This window comes from Seriola dumerili, unplaced genomic scaffold, assembly GCF_002260705.1.
Source record: "Seriola dumerili isolate Sdu_G_001 unplaced genomic scaffold, Sdu_1.0 BDQW01000116.1, whole genome shotgun sequence".
NCBI classification, from domain to species: Eukaryota; Metazoa; Chordata; class Actinopteri; order Carangiformes; family Carangidae; genus Seriola; species Seriola dumerili.
The window spans coordinates 273,863-290,556 of NW_019174371.1; the positions used below are offsets into that span (position 1 = coordinate 273,863).

Genomic DNA, 16,694 nt, shown 5'->3' on the forward strand with positions numbered 1-16,694 from the left:
CATGCTAAGCAGCTAGCACTGAACAAGAACTAGGTTGTCACCTATAGAAAGGAAAGCAGTACAAGTATCGGCCACATCCTGCTACAGAGTTAAGAATCACTTCAAATGTATTCGTTTTGCTCCTGTTGTCTCTAGGAAGTACTTCAGGTTGGAGTGTCTGAAAGGGGGTCAGTGGGAGGAAACCGGATGTGAGCCGATATCCTGTCCAGCCCTGCCGGACGTATTCCAGGGCATGTATACCTGCACCAATGGCCTGTACTATGACACCGTCTGCACCCTGCAGTGCTCGGACGCTACGGAAAATGTAAGATCTCTGCAGCTGTCTATTCTCCAGGGCAAATAAAAAAGTTTTACAGGGTGAGATGTATGTATCATCAACTACTAATCTTCACATCTTTGCAGTGAATTAACCTATAAAGACTGATTTTATCGCCCATGAAAATATAGAGAGAATCACAACAAATACGTCAAGGAACTGGTCAAAATCAGAACTTGTTTTTCATCTAATTTTGCTTGACGTCAGACATGATAAGCTGCAGCCATTTCTACACCACAAACTGTGTGCAAAGCAGCTGCGGTTTTATCTGCAGTCACGCATCTCTGTCACCTTGTCATGTACGTGCGTTGCTGCTTTCTTGTGTTTTTGCCCTGGACTTCAAAAAGATTCATTTTTGGAATAATCCAGCAGCATTTATTCATGCAAGTGTGAGGAAACTTCTGCATTGGCTGAAACTGTAAAAGTATTTAAACACGTACACTTCCATCAAGTCTGGAGAACAGGGTCAAACCAGTTCTAGAATATAATATTTCTCATGAAGACAATAACATTTGAAGTGTTCTCCCTGTGAGGGATGTCGTACAAATGTGGAAAGTAAGCCATTCATTCATTTAGTCAACTGCTCCACGGCGTCAAACAATAACAGCCAAATTACGGTTTCATCTAAACTGACTGAACAAACGATTTTCTCTTGTCTGTGCCCAGAGTGAGATTCGCTGCACTAAAGACGGGAGATGGACGGCAGAGTTCACCATGTGCTCCAGGCTCCAGGGATCCTGCTCCGGCCCCTCTGATCTCAACTCTGTGGAGTACAGCTGTGACCAGGGGATGGATGTTGGTGAGCATGACCCTCTTTGAAGGATGAGAGTTTAATATATCAAATAAACAATCCTGATTATATTTGCTTTCCTTCTGTCAAACAAAATAAAGCCATACACAGTAGCCTGTTGGTCTTTGGCTTATCTTGTTACACACTGCTCGACTGGACAGACAAAACAATCGCGGCGGTAGAGCATCTTGTTGTCAACACTTATATTTCACATATAGAAGAAAGTGAGCTTTTGAGGAGGTCCAAGCTAATATTGCCTGTTTCACTCAGAGGCTCGACTGAGGGGCTGCACAACCGGCAGTCTGAGATAAATGCCGGTTGTGCAGATGACAGATGACGGTGTGTTCAGAAGTTCTGTTCTTTTCCTCAATGTTTGTACGTGATTAAATCTAACAGACGCTAATCGGGGGCTAGAGGTAAGTGTTATTTGATTTGTATTTTTTCCTTCCTTTTCCTCGCAGGTGCTGTTTGCTACCCAACATGCATTGTGGCTCTGGACATGGATCTGCGTGACCCCGTGGTTCTGCCTAATGGCACCACAGCTGACTCTTTAAAGCACTGGATGCTGCCCACCAGAGTCCAGGTGAGGAGGCGGAGTCAGGTTACTGCTACTACTACTACTTTGGTTTTTTTCTCCAGTGATTCAGTTTGAGGTCACTTAAGGTCATCTCATTTCTATTCTGTTCTGCACCATGAGTCATCGAATACTAAATAACACAATGGCAATAATATCACCTACAAAGTGCATTTTTTTTATATATAATCTGTGTGATTATATATGATGCAATCTAACCGACATTTACGATGTAAACAATTTAATTTTTTGAACAAGCACAAATGAAGGAAAACAAACAACAAATTCCACAATTCGTAAAACAGTAAACAGAGAGAGCAGCTGACTTCTGTGACCACACAGAACACACCGTCTGGTCCTCTTTGGACTTTTTTGGTGACATATCGTGACGGTTTATTTATTTTACAACAGCAGCTTAACTGTATCAGCCTTGAAAACTCCATAAATCAGAACTTTTATTAAATATATAAAATATAGTTATATGTTTCTAATTAATGTCCATCTGATCCAGTTCAGTTGTACTGTATATATCAGCTTGCAGAACTGGGTTGCACCTGTTTCTAAACTGTTTCATGCTGCACGATGAACATGACGTGGTGAAAAATGAGATAGCTTGATTGGTTTAAATATTGTGAATTGTGGTTGCGCTACCATTTGGAAACTCTTGGCAGGTTTTAGAAGACAGTTATTGTTTTGCTCGCTCGCTGCCATGCGACCAGTTCCGGGTGCAGTGAAAGCCGATCCGCTGACAAACAAGCGCTGAGATTTTTACACAAAAACACCCATTGGAATGAATAATGCATCCAAACATCTGGTGGTCTGAACAACAGCATGGAGTAAACAGCTACTGCGCCACACTGACTCACCTTTACTCATAAGCACAAAGTTCATTCACAGTTAAAGACAAAGACGACTCATCTGTGGGACAGTCCACATTAAAAAAAAAAACAAAAAAAAAACAGTGGATTTTGCTGCCGTATATATTTACAACTGAACTCGTATCTCCTCACTTTGTCAGTTATTTGTTGGCTCTTGAATTAAAGTTCATGTCTCTGACCTCGTTCGTCTTTATGAGCCTCAGTGCCGCCTTGAATCTCTGGACAAAGGCTTTCTGGTTTTTGCCTGATTGTGAATCGTTTAAAGCGTAGCTCTAAACTTAGCAAAAGGTGCTACGCCAATGAAAAGGCAGGTCTGACACTGTGGCCCCCCCGCCCCCCCCCCTTTTGACAAGTATCAGGGGAGTGTTGATGGGACATTCTGAGCCTTAATGATAAAATAATATTGCTTTTTGATTGCAACATCAAACCATTAAAAGGGAGCTGAATCAGCTCGATCAAGTTTGCAGTGTATGCACGGATGTAAAATAACAATCTCTAAGATTCTCAGGTTCCTTTTCATCTTCTTAATGACTTCTATTGTTTTCCAAGTATTTCTATTGGACGCTTATTTGTGACGGACGTCGTTAATAGTGAGATCTCATGTGTTCAGTCGGATCAGGCTGAGTTATGACTCAGAGAAGGATTACGTGTCTCACATCTGTCCCTCCGTGCTGCCCTGGGAGAGATAAACCTCTGGTTTAGAGCTAATCTGTGTGTGATAGGAAAGATGATGACTTTGACACACTGATCTTATTTTGAAATGAACTACACTATTGCAGCACAAGGTGTCCCAGTAGATTCATGCCCCCTAACACCTCTTTTTTTATTCTGGAGATAAATGATTACCACATTCATATTTCAAATGGAGCTGAGGTGGGAAAATGATCCTTTTTTAATAAGTAGTTTAAACTATGAATCTTCAACAAATGTATTGTAAAATCAGCTAATGGGGTGAGATCATTTCCAGCTATTTCTAATAAAGATCAAGGGTTATTTTATCAGGAGTCAGGATGATCATTTTCTTAGATCCTCTGAAGTGACCTGCCACAGTGTCTGTACAAACGACAGAAAACTGTCGTGAAAAGTGGATTTATCTCATCACTATTAGATAAACAAACAACACTGTTAGTATAAATCTCAGTATGAGACTAGAAACTATAAAACAAAACGTATAACCAGCAATTTGTTTTTAATTGAAATGACTTGAAGCGGCTTCAAAGGTCTGTCAGAGTAACGGAGAAAACCTAGAAATGAATCCCCTCAGTCAAATAGCAGCAGAGATTTTTGATTCCATCATGATCTGTATAAATGTGTTTCATATCAAATATTTGACTGAATCACTGGCAAGACAGTGTTCGAGTTTTGGAGTTTTCTAAGAAAACACTTTTTAATTCCCAGCTGCACCAGCTAATCACACACTATGACACAACAGAATCCACCTCTTGTGTATGCGAGCGTGTTCGTTATCATTGAAGTGTTTTTGCATTACTGGAAATCACAGGCAGATAGCGAGAGTAAAGGTTCCAGTTGACGTCAAGCCTTTTAGGAAACACACATATCTCTCACACACGGTGTACACAGGTCACCATGAACAAACTTGCGGGGAATGCCAGATTTTGGGTCTGATTTGGAGTGCTGGTGTTTTGCTTTGAAGGTGGGTGCCGTTACCCAATATCATATCTCAGGAATCGCTTCTACGTTAACACTGTTGCCCACACTGCTCCAGTTTCGCCTTGCTTTTGGGTGGTCAGTTAGCCAGCCAGTTAATCCACCCTTGCCAAGGTCAAATAGTTGGATGGAAGTCTGGCTTCTTGCACCATATCTCTGACGGTGCCTTGTGATTTCGAGGCATTGTGTTATCTCAAATACTTCAGAATCAGGTCTCCCTCGCTGGGTCGGGCTGCACAGGAAATCACAGGGGAGGATCCGCTTTCTCTGTCCATATTTGTTAGTCAATCAGCTATCTTCTAACCACCTTGTAAATTCCCGGGGTCAAATGAATGACCACAGCCTCACCCAAAGTTTACAAAATTTTGAGGTTTGCATCCACTTATATTGTTATATAAAACTATTATTTTTCTTCCATCACAAGGTTTTCATGCATAACAAACAGCAGAAACTGCATATGTCCTTGAAAACAACAGGATATCTGCACAGAATAAGTCTTGTTCATTTTTTATATAACAGCTCATTGTAAAACCAAGTGCTCGTGGACTGTTGGCAAAGAAAACGCCTGTGACTTTAATCACCACATAGGGACATTATTCACTGTTTGCACATGAGGGGCACAGTTTATATAACTTGTATACATGTGGTTCATTTGGTTTGTAGCTATTATTATAGATTTAGTCTAGATCCTGGTGCTGAGATCAAAAGCCCATGTTAGTTTTAGTCATATCTAGTCAACCTCATAACTTTTATTTTTAGTGTCAGTGTATAGTCAATTAAAAAAGTGGATATTTGGATATTTTAATCTCATTTTAGTAAAAAAAAACAAAAAAAACATAAATATTGTAGTCTAGTTTTGGACATCAGAGGATTATATCAGTACGTCTTCTATCTTCGGTTTTTAACTCAAACCCTGAAACCCTGAGTGTCCGGTAGAAAAACACACTACTCATAGAAAAGAACCATGTACGAGAACTCTGCAATAAATAACTGACTGTGTCATAAAGGTGGAACTTGACAGATTTTATTCAAGCTGAAAACAATTTTCTACATAATATTTGAATAACCAATAGATGCTGTTAATATACTATATTTACTTTGCATGGACTCGTTCTAAATTGACAAGACCTCACTTTCAAATGTGTTTAGCAATTAAGTTGTCAATGCATCAGCATGTATGGCATATTTAACAGGTTAATTTAATTATTTAACAGCCAATTTATCTGCAGCCCCCTCGGCCATTGCTTTCAGATGACACTGAGCAGAATGCAAATACAAATCAATGATATCATGAATACGTTAATTAGCATATTACAGGCTTTGGCTGCGTCCTCAGTTTGGGACATTGATCATAACACAGTCCAGCCATATAAACTAGGTTCTGGCCGATTCTAGAACTAGTACTTATTGTGTTTTTGTTCACAGAAATCATGTCCACTCCACCGTCTGACCAGAACATACACAACATGCTTCAATAATCCAATAGACGTATTTCCGCAAAACACTCCTAGAATCCTTAGATCTGAGTCACGCTCACTCGTTTCACTGATTCTGAATAAACATGAAGCAGGGTTCGGTAACGCAATCTCACCGCAAAGGCCCATTAGTAGCTGTTCCGGAGCTTTTGTTAGCTTGAAAGATGATATTGAAAAGTTCTCTTCTGACCTTGGAAACAGCAGTTGGTAAAACAGCCTCACCATAAGGTCCATTACTGATTGTGAAACGGATCTCTCTGAAACTGGGTGAGTCAAATTAGTTTCAACTTTAAAAAAAAAAAAAAAGAGCAGAAACTGTATGTCTTCTGTCTTCGGTTATTCATCCCTCACAGTATTTGACCGGAAACAGCAGCATTGATTGAATTTTCGGTTTGATATTAGTGGTGTTTACGGTGTTTACCCGTTTCCTGTGACTGCACTGCTCAACCTTGTGTACTCTTGTTTTCCAGAGCATAGTCTGTACAGGGATGATGAAGTGGTACCCTGACCCTCAACACATCCACTGCATCCAATCATGTGAGGTAAGAGTCCAAACAGCCAAGCGGTCCCACATCAAACACAGGAGTATTTTTATTCCTTCAATCTGCTTTCCGTCCATTTATCCACGAAGCCTATTGAAGGCCAACACAGCATACTCTTCCATCCCGATATCAGTCTCACCTAGGCCTTTGAAACTATTAAATGAGTGAACGTTTATTTTAATCATGGTGGATGCTTTATCTGGCCAAGGACTGCAAAGTTATTGACTGCAGCTGAGAGCGCCTGAGTTAAGATTTAAGATGTTGTTTTTTTGTTTTGTTTTTTTCCCCTTTTGTTGTCACCATTGTGATGTTTGTCGACCGACAGCAGGTCAGCGCCTGGGCACGGACCGGGTATAGTGGAGGGCATACCAGTGGCTCGTGAGTCACAAAATGTGAACCACATGTATTTTCTGGTCTGGCATGCAAGGGGTGAAACCATTGGGTGGAGATGAGCAAGAGAAGAAAAACAATGGGGCCAGTACATCTACAGCACATGATCCAAAAGGCAGCATGTGACAGTTTAAAAATGAAAATAAATATACACTACCCCCCCCCCCGCTCATAAGTTACGTCACAGAGAATGGGGATGAAATACTGTTGTCAGTGTGCGAATGCAGATAAGGTTCCTGTATCTGATCATTTTGTGGGATGGCACAGGGAACGACGAGCCGTATCTTTGCTATACAAGAGAATACCGGTGCACCATCTTCAAGATTTCCCAGCATGCAACAGTGACAACAACCACTTAAGTCATGTGTTATTTAACATCATCATCATCATCACACCAGGAGGTAACGCTTCCTTAGATAGCGCTGTCTATTGTTTTGCTATGGCAATAAGACAGTTATCATTATCATTATATAACAACAATGTTTAACAACACTCAGACTGAAGACTCAAGACTAAATTGGTTGTTGTCACTGGAAATTTGAAGATGGGGTAAAACACTCTTCTCTTGCCTCTCTCCAACCATGATTGCAGCTTTTTGTGACTCATGAGCCACAGGTTAAGGGTAAGAAGCAGCGCCCTCTAACGTGCTTGTGCACTGAAAAAATTCCCAAGCTCCTCTCTGTTTTAGTGCAGTAAAAGACTCCAGTTAAACAAAGTGGTTACGGCTGCACGTACCATTCGAACCAGCTTCCGTGATAGACTGTTGTCCTTGGGTATCTATTCAAGCTGACGGCACACATACTATCTCGTCACGTAGTAGCAACCGAGCACCAAAGCACTTTGTGAAGACACTGTTTGATACTTATGGTTTAACCAACTGGTGCCTTCTTCTTCTTCTTCTTTTTTTTTCACAAATATTAGGTGTAAGTATAATATGTTCTTACATAACATGTCTAGTATGTGCTTTCAAAAGCCTTGAGGTCAGGAGGATCTCAGTTAGGCTTCAGTCCCATTATTATCAAAGATATTTTATTAACGTTGAGATACAGAATACTTAATCCTTAAAACAATTACACCATTTCTGGGCATAACCGCATTAAATTTACTGCCCTAGCCAGGCTTTTCCAACAATATTAAACATGAAGCAAAACACGCTGTATCCCTGTTGTCATCACCACTCAAGATACCAGAGCCAGTGTGCAATATGCTTCACATTTCATGATGACAAATTTCAGGCAGAAATTGATATTCTCACACTTTAAACTTTACAAGAATCCTTTTCAAATCTGTCCAAAGAACCTTTTTTTTTTTTTTTTCCTGGCATTGCCAAATGTTGTTACGCCCTGCCAACACTAATGGATTATCTGATAAAGGGAAATAAATTAATCACTGGATTATGTTAGATTTAGATTAATCATTCAGGCTGACACAAGGCTTTTAAATCTGTCTTCCTGGTTTGAAAACAGTCTATCTGGTGAGTGATACAAAGTTAGCAGGATAAAGTTTCCTGTTTATTGACAAAGTAACAAGGTCAAATTTATGGTAAATTCACATCCATTTGCAATGGAAATAGATTTGATTTTTACTGGAAACAACAGCTGGATACTTTTAGTGGTAAAGTTGAACTCTAGTTTAGTATCTGTGCAACTGTTAAAAGAGACACAGAAGAGAATAGAGACATCAATCATTTCTACGATGACGTTTCCTTTTATTGTCCGACTGGTGGGAGGGTCAAAAGATTACACCGTCCGACATGTAGTTCCACGACAGAAATACAAGCCAGATTGCTGTACATTTTGTTATGTGCATATGACATAAGTATTCAGACCCTCTACCTGGTACCTTCGGTCCAGCCTCAAGTCCTGAGTCATCTGCACCAGGTTTTCATTAAGTATATCTCTGTCCTTTGCTCTGTTCAGCTTCATCCATCCCTGGCCAGTCTCCCTGTCCCACAGTGCCTGGTTTTCCTCCAGACATAAAGCTTAGAATCGAGGTCGCTAGACAATCTTGTTTCTCATAGTCTTTGAGTCCTTTATGTCCTTTTTTTTTTTTTTTGCTAAATCCAAGCAGCTTTCATGTGTCTTTCTCTGAGGAGAGGCTTCCACCTGGCCACTCTACCAGTAAGCCCAGTGATCTGCAGCGCTGCAGTGATGGTTGTCCTTCTGGACATTTCTCCCATCGCCACACAAGATCTCTGGAGTTCAGAAAGTTTGCTCAGTTTAGGCCGGGCAGTCAGGTCTAAGAAAAGTCCAGGTTGTTGCAAACTTCTTCCCTTAAGAATGAGAGAGGCCTCTGCTCTTCTTGGGAACCTTCAGTGCCTCGACACAAACCTGTCTCTGAGCTCTGCAGCAGCTCCTTCCTCCTCATGCTTTTGAGTTTAGCTCTGATCTGCGTCGTCAGCTGTTGAGACCTCATATGGACAGGTGTGTGTCTTCACAAATCATGTCCAATCAATTGAATTGACCACAGGTGGATCCACATCAAGGTGTAGAAACATCTCACAGATGATCAAGAGAAACGGGAGGGAACCTGAGCTAAATTTGAAGTGTAACAGCAAAGTGTCTGAATACTTATGTCAATGTGATATTTCAGTTTTTCCTTTTTAAAATTTTGCAAAAGAAAATTTCTGAAATACAGTTTTCCCTTTGTCACAATGGGGGGAATGAGTGTAGGTTGATGAAGGGGGAAAAAAAATCACATTTAGATTTTAGCGTTAGGTTGCAACTTATAGAATACTCTCCAAAATGCAGCCTGCATCCTTTAATTTATGTGCCTATGGTCCTTAGCTGCAGTCTAACCCTGTGAATCCAAGGTCCACTCACTACCTTCTACTACCATCTAACGGTCTCCATTTACAGCTAGAATTTGCTTTTATCTGCTACCATCAACCTTCTGTCTGCACCCAAGAATTATCACAAGTGTAACTGATAGATTAACATGAAATGTCCTGATCGTATTTGGGCTTTCAAGGGTAAATATCAATGACTTTGATTACCTTAGGGTCTTCCCTTTAGCCCCACCCTCAAGATAAACTCCCCACTACTCTGATCACCACTCCAGAAGTAGAAACAGTGAGGCACTGTTGGTTCAGTCAACACCTTTGTATTGTGGAGTATGATAAACATTGCAGCCTCTAGGGGCCGCTGTGGTGCGACTTTAGGCTTTTGGACTTGTTCGCTTTCATAATATTTCGTGTGCTCCGCAGTGTTTATCATAAACGAAAGTTTGTTTAATCTGCAATTTAACGTCCATCTCAGCTCAGTAATATTTTAGCAGTGACAGTAAATCATCTAAAATCATAAACCCAGTTTTTATTTGGCATTCATCCGTTGGGTTCAGAAAAGGCTGGAACTACTGATGGAACACATAAACTGTTGATGTCTCACGGTATTAAAATATTCTTCCTACCTGCCAGCACTACATTTTCCCCTTCCACCTTCCCGTGAATGTTGCTAGGCAAAACAGTTGCTTATAACCCGCTCCTCCATGACAACACTGTAAATTATACCAGACCACATGTGCTGCATATGCTCTATGCCAGATCTCATCCAGATGCCATTTCTCCCTCTCTTTCTCTTACTTTCTCTTTCTTTCTCTCACTCTGCCTCTCTTTCCTTTCTTTCTTAAAACCAGGTTGACAATTAGTGTACCAGTCGGGTCAGACATCTTACCGGCACAGTAGCCTCCTGTACAAATGCTGAGGCTGCGTTTCAAACTTGAGCTTTTTCAAATATTTTAAAAATCAACTTTTGTGCTCTAAAAAAAAAAAAAAAAAAAGGACATTATGCCGACAGTGTCTTTCTGGAAGTGTCTTCACACTTTTCACGGCATAATTAAAATGTTTGCTGAACCAGTAAGGACAAAGAATGTGATAAGTGTGTAACAGCAAGCCAATTAAACGCATTGACTCATGCACCACTTCATATGAGGCATTTAGGCAAAGGGGATCTATTTTAACCATTTGGTCGGTGGAAGCTGTGCTAATCCCCTTGATCACATCATGGAGCGCTGTATAGCAGCTTTTCCAATCTGAAACAAGCAACAGCAAGTTTCACAATGAGGATTAGTTATAGTACAGTTTATATCACAATAGTTCCGCATGACCAGGTCGTCTAACCAGGAACTTATTTTAACCCAAAACAAAATCTTTTCCCCCCGAAACTAACCAAGTAGTTTTCGTGCCTAAACCCTAACCAAACCATGACCGCTCCACAACCCCTAACCGTCTGTTTGTTATTGTTACCACGACGACGAAGGTCCGGCACACCTGCTACGGGTACACTCCCACAGGTCATATAGTTGTTACCATGACGACGGAGGTCTGGTTGGCCTGCTGCGGACGAGTTGTATCCGAGGGAAGGGATAAACAGTGTAGGTTCCTCAGTGTCAATGTTTGTTCCTATTTTGAGTACAATTTCCCGCTTTTCCTCACATAACACGATATTTATTTCTATGCCTCCGCACAGGTGATTTTTTCAGGTTGTCTGTCTGTCCCATTCTCGTGAACGTGATATCTCAGGAACGCCTTGAGAGGGTCTCTTCGAATTTGGCACAAACATTCACTCGGACTAGAGGATGAACCGATCAAATTTTGGTGGTCAAAGGTCAAACATCAAGGTCAAGGATAATTCATACACTTATTATGACAAAATACACTTAATACCATTTATCAAATTCTTTCAAAGTCTTCATATATTCCTACATATATTATATGAGTCTGTAAATGGATGGATTCTACTTCAGTGATTTTCCCTTGGGTGAATTATCCAACCATCCATTCTCAGCAACTTATCCAGGTCCAATTTGTGGTGGGAACAGACTCAACAGAGTAGGTCAGATATACATTGCCCTAACCACATCTTCCAGTTGTTTGGGGGAGGGGGGGGGGGGGGGGGGGTCCTACACTTCTGTTTGCAGGCTATTCACTAGATATTATCTCTGGGTCTTCCCTCGTGTCTCCCTTGAATCTTCCAGTTGGAAGTGGCAGGAATATCTCCAGAGGGAGTTAATCAAGACGTAACCACTGAGACAATCTACCAGCTCGACTCTGAGCTTCTTCTGGAAGCGTGTGCCCCGTCTACTTCCTAGCTACATTGCTAATGTGTTTTAGGATTGTTTAAGAATCATCTTAACTATAAAATATATCTCACTGGATAGAGCAAGCAGTTAGCAGTCATCCGTCTGTAACCCCAGTGTTCACAGTAAAAGCCTTTCAGTGGTTCACTTGTGGAAGTAGACAGCACCTTATTCTGCAGCTAACTGTATGAGCTGCACACACTCGACCGGGAGCATGACACCAGTACATGCAGTCCCCGTGACATAAAGTGGTTCTTCTGTGAAAAGGGGGTCTTACAGGCGACCTGGTGACATGTCATGTTTTCATAAGGAAGCACAAGCAGCTGAAGTTGGCAGGCCGCTGGCAACGAGTGACATTTTAAAGTGCAGGCGTGAAACTTCAGTCATGGGTTTATGTGCACTTAGGTAATCTGTTTATTCACAGATTTTTGGCAGTAACGTGATTTATTAAGAACGTAAATAAGATTTTCGGTTTCCTTTTAAAAAAGTGAAAGGGTTACAAACATACAGGTTACACTGCTAGATTTGTGAGAACCAGGTTTTTCTATAGGCATGTACATGAAGTCCGATCAAAACTTAAACTAACAACACCAGAGACTACAACCGTTCAGGAAGCTGTTTCCACAACCATCGGGATATTTGTAAAATTCAAATTCAGCAAAAACTGCGACACCCAGAGGTCGTCCTCGCTGTTAAAATAGCCAGTGACTCACCAGGTACTATGGCTTATATCCCATGATGCCTGGCACACTATGTAGTGGATTGTGTTTTACAACCTCCAGACCCGAACTACCAATACTATACACACACACAAACACACACAAACACACACAAACACACACACATATGACATGTCTCCATGACTTCATTATATTGACTTCTTCTTGGAGTCTTGGAGACTTTGAGATCTTAACCTTACGGGGACTTGCTTTTTCTCCCCATAAGGAAGACAAGTCCCCAGAATGTGTAAACAGATCTCGGTCCCCACAATATGAGTAATACCTGGACACACACACACACACACACACACACACACACACACACGGACCTCCCTTGAACTCCCTGAACTGCCTTTCCTATCAAAAGGAAAAACACTTTTGAGTCCCAAGGAGAACAGAAAAGGGCTAACCTCACACTCCCCCAACTGTTTTCAGCATGCTCTGGGCAACAGGGGGCGAACTGGGTGAGGGAGGAGGGGGGTGGGGGGTGGGGGGTGATAAAACGTCTGCTATTAAAAGAATGATACAGATACTTGGTAGGAAGTAAAAAATAAATATATTGCTAGTTGACAGAAGAGTGTTCACGAGAATTCGTATCTGTGTTTTATAATGTTCTGATGAAGAGCTTGGCAGGTGCTGATGACAGCACACGCTGCCCTAGAAATAGCCAACGTTAAGAGGTGGAATATTTATGTTAGCAAGGTGTGGAGTTGGCTGCTGCTGCTTTGTACGTCTCTTTTACACTGATTTGAAGGGAGTTACGGAATAAAGCTAATACACAAACCAGCTGACCTTTTAATTACGCATGCGGGACTAAGGTGCGCAGCCAACTCTCGCTGGTTTAATGCCCTCCATGAGTCCATGCGTCGCCGTTGAGAGTGGGGTTTATGCTGCCTGGAAGGGAATGTAAATACTAATTAACCTCTATATGAGCTCTGACCTCTAAATTAACCTCACAAGGGCAAAGCGCAGGGTCTGCGAAATTTTAACAGTTTTCAGCGAGGAAAGATGAGCATGTGGAAAGGAGATCAAACCCACAATAAATCTCAGCTATGGAAATCTTTAAAATTCAAATAAAACTTAACATCAGGTTCGGCAAGTCTGTATTATGCATGACTGCCTCAGACTATAGAGGTAATTCAAAGATTTACATAGTAGTAGTGACTTGGGTGAGGCTTCTGGTACAATTGCTGGTAAAGTATTTACTCAGAAACAGAACGATTAAATAGATTTATTTATGCCACGGCAGTTTAGTTGGGAAAGGCAAGGGGATTCGTCAAGTAGGGAGTTCTTTGAAGTGAAGAGAAAACTGCAGAAATCTTCTCAGCAGCTGTTCTCTCCCCCTGCGCAGGTTAGGTAGAACGCTAAGTCTTTGAAATGACTCCATCAGCCCACTGCAGAAAGCCAAAAGTATCTTTGGCACCGTGCACTTATTTTCATATTGTTGGCACTTCAGGAAAGCCCTCAAGGTTTAGTCAAAAACATTAAAAAGGCTTTCATCATGACGCATTTCAGATTCTATGTAACTTAAATTCCACAAATGTGCGTGCCACTCCAGTTTCTCCCGGAGGCCAGAACATTACAAAAACAGTTTGAGGAATTGTCATTCACAGGTATTCTAAGTAACGTGAGCTAAATGAGATTGATTATTTGTATCATTTCATCCTGGAATGCCAAAAGAAATTATTTTTACTCTATGGCCTCATAAAAGTGGAAGAAGCCATTTCTACTTGCGGAGCAGCTTTCATGTATGCACTTGTTTATCACCACACTCGTATGATTATGGGAATCGACTTTTCCTGTGTTTTACATGAAGTGTTGATCCATAAGAAGATATATTTGTGGTTTTAAACACCAAAAACCATCTCAATGTAGTTTTACGTCTCCTCTCTCAGGCTTCTCTCTGGAGCTCTAGTAACAACAGGTTGGTGAGGGGCGTGGCTTAGAGTGGTGACTGCTTTGTTGTGACATCACAAAGTTACAGAAGTTCTGACGGCTGCACAGACACGTACCTGCCTACTCTAACTTTCAAGGTGAATAACTGTGGATACATCATTGGGTTTATCAGACAGAGTCATCCTCTCTGTGTGCTACTAGTCCAACGTCCCGTCCTTTCACATTCGCAATCATGCTAATGGTTTTACAAATATTTATCTAGAGAATTAAGCTAATGTTAGCCTACCTTAGCGTTCATCATTTACATGTAAAGCCTAACTTGGAGTACAATCAACTAACTATGCAAAACAAATCATGCTAATTCTTAAGCATATGACCAGTTGGTTTTATTCTAGCTCAAGGCAATCGCTAAAAGACTAGCTAGGCTAAGTTAACAAGCTTGTCATGGCACATCCCCGTATTTTGTCGTCATACTGTCTGAACTTGTTTAACCCCGTGTAACCCTATTTAACCCTCGGCTTGATATTCGCAACAAAGCAAAAGATACACAATACACAATAAAATATATAATTTTGAGTTTTTTAACTAATATTCACGTCTGCATAGCCACATTACATATGTAGATACTTAGACTAGAAAGCCATCTCGAACTGTCATCGCACAACTGTGGGGTGCTTCTCCTTTTGTTTTGCTGCAGCCAATCACGGTGGCTGCGGTTGCGGCGGCTCAACGCAGCGTGTCGAGGCGAGCTGCTTTAAGTGCTAACTTCTGCTTGGGAAAGTTTTGCTGCACCCCACATGAAATCAGAGTACATGTGAACCCTTTGCTAAATATATATCAGGCTTGCTCGTGCATTGAACAGTGATCATGTAACTGATTGTGGTAAAATGTTTATTTTGAATTTTTTCATGGACATTTGCTCCGAACAATGTAATTGCCTAACAATATATGCCACTGAAAATCTGTTTTCTGGGAGGATGCTGAGTCACGTATTTTCCTCTGGGCTTCCCAGCCTTTCATGCTGCGTGAGGTAAAATTATCATTATTTCTCAGTTCATAACACTGACTCTTGTTTGTAACTTGTGTGCAGCCCTTTGGAGGGGATGGCTGGTGTGACACCACCAACAACCGGGCCTACTGCCAGTATGACGGAGGAGACTGCTGCCCGTCCACACTCTCCACCAGAAAGGTACACAAACAGACGTTTCCAGTGCTTCTCGTCCTGTCTGAGAGATTTACGCATTAACAGAAAGGTTGACTTTCATCACTCTTCCTCACAACGCTGTGTTTTTATTTTAATAATAAAAAGGCTATTCTTTTCCCACATATAACTTATAACTTATAATTTCTGTCCACTTCCTTTTGAAAGGTGGCAAAGTGTTGTTTGGCTCGCTCCAGGCTTGCATCTTGCAATCAAGATGGAGCTTAGAAGCTGAAGCTGGACCCAAAGCCAGGTTCTTCCTGTTTACAGTAGTAGAAATCCGTCTCTTTTGGCACAGGCGCTGTGCCACTACGCAGAAGACTTCTACTAAGCAAACAAACACAGATCCCTGCTACTTTCCCCTGCGCTCCTGTTAACGACTGCACCTATTTAGTCTCCCACATCTGTACTTACAACAACAGAGGAGACTTGTAGCCTCTAGCTTTTCCTCTCAAATGGCAAATAAGCAGGTTTTCACTACCCCATGCTGCTATACGCTTTCTCGCCTCTCGTATTAAGCCATAGCTCCGCTGCAGAAAGGAACGAGGCAGTTGAATATGGTCGTAACAAACCTGATGAGATTTTCTTCTATTGCACTATAACAGTTTTAGCAGATGAGAGTGAAAATCCAGTTTTATTATTTTGGTGATGGTCCCAAGCATCTTTAGTGGAGATGAGAAGCTTCTTGTGTTGGAGCTCCATGGTGTGATGTAGGTCTATAATCTTAATCCAATCACTTTAAAATTAGAAACATCCCTTGCAGGACTAATCAGTTTGAGGAATATGTTGGATATCTTTGTGTTTATCCGTCCTAACACACTCTCCCTGGTGATGGCTTGTTCGTGCGCACTACAAGATGCAAATGTATCACATTACACTAATTGCTCTAAATGATTGCTGTATATATTGGGTGGCTAAGAGGAATGGTATGAATAATAATGAGCAAGCCCAGGTTGGGCCAGTGGTGGAAACCAGGCCGCTCATTCCCTCTATTGCTTTTACATAAACACATCTTTTTTTTTTCCTGTTTTTCTATGCTTTCATGAGAACGTCTCTCCCATGTGGACGTTTGGGAATTAGCTCACCCCACCTCCCTTTGCTATACCCTATTTGGCTACTGTACAGCCACATATTCATGACACTCACTCAGGGGGCCCTTCCTATTAATT

At 41.3% G+C, this 16,694-nt stretch overlaps 1 protein-coding gene across 1 annotated transcript in view; it reads left to right on the top strand.

Moving 5' to 3' along the window:
- The window catches only part of pappa2 (pappalysin 2), a 75,387-nt gene that overhangs the window by 55,206 nt on the left and 3,487 nt on the right, over window positions 1-16,694 (top strand). The window contains exons 22-26 of the mRNA XM_022748081.1: window positions 136-304; window positions 983-1,115; window positions 1,568-1,689; window positions 6,172-6,243; window positions 15,415-15,513. Of these exons, the coding sequence (XP_022603802.1) occupies window positions 136-304; window positions 983-1,115; window positions 1,568-1,689; window positions 6,172-6,243; window positions 15,415-15,513 (595 nt within the window). The remainder of the gene's footprint in view (window positions 1-135; window positions 305-982; window positions 1,116-1,567; window positions 1,690-6,171; window positions 6,244-15,414; window positions 15,514-16,694) is intronic.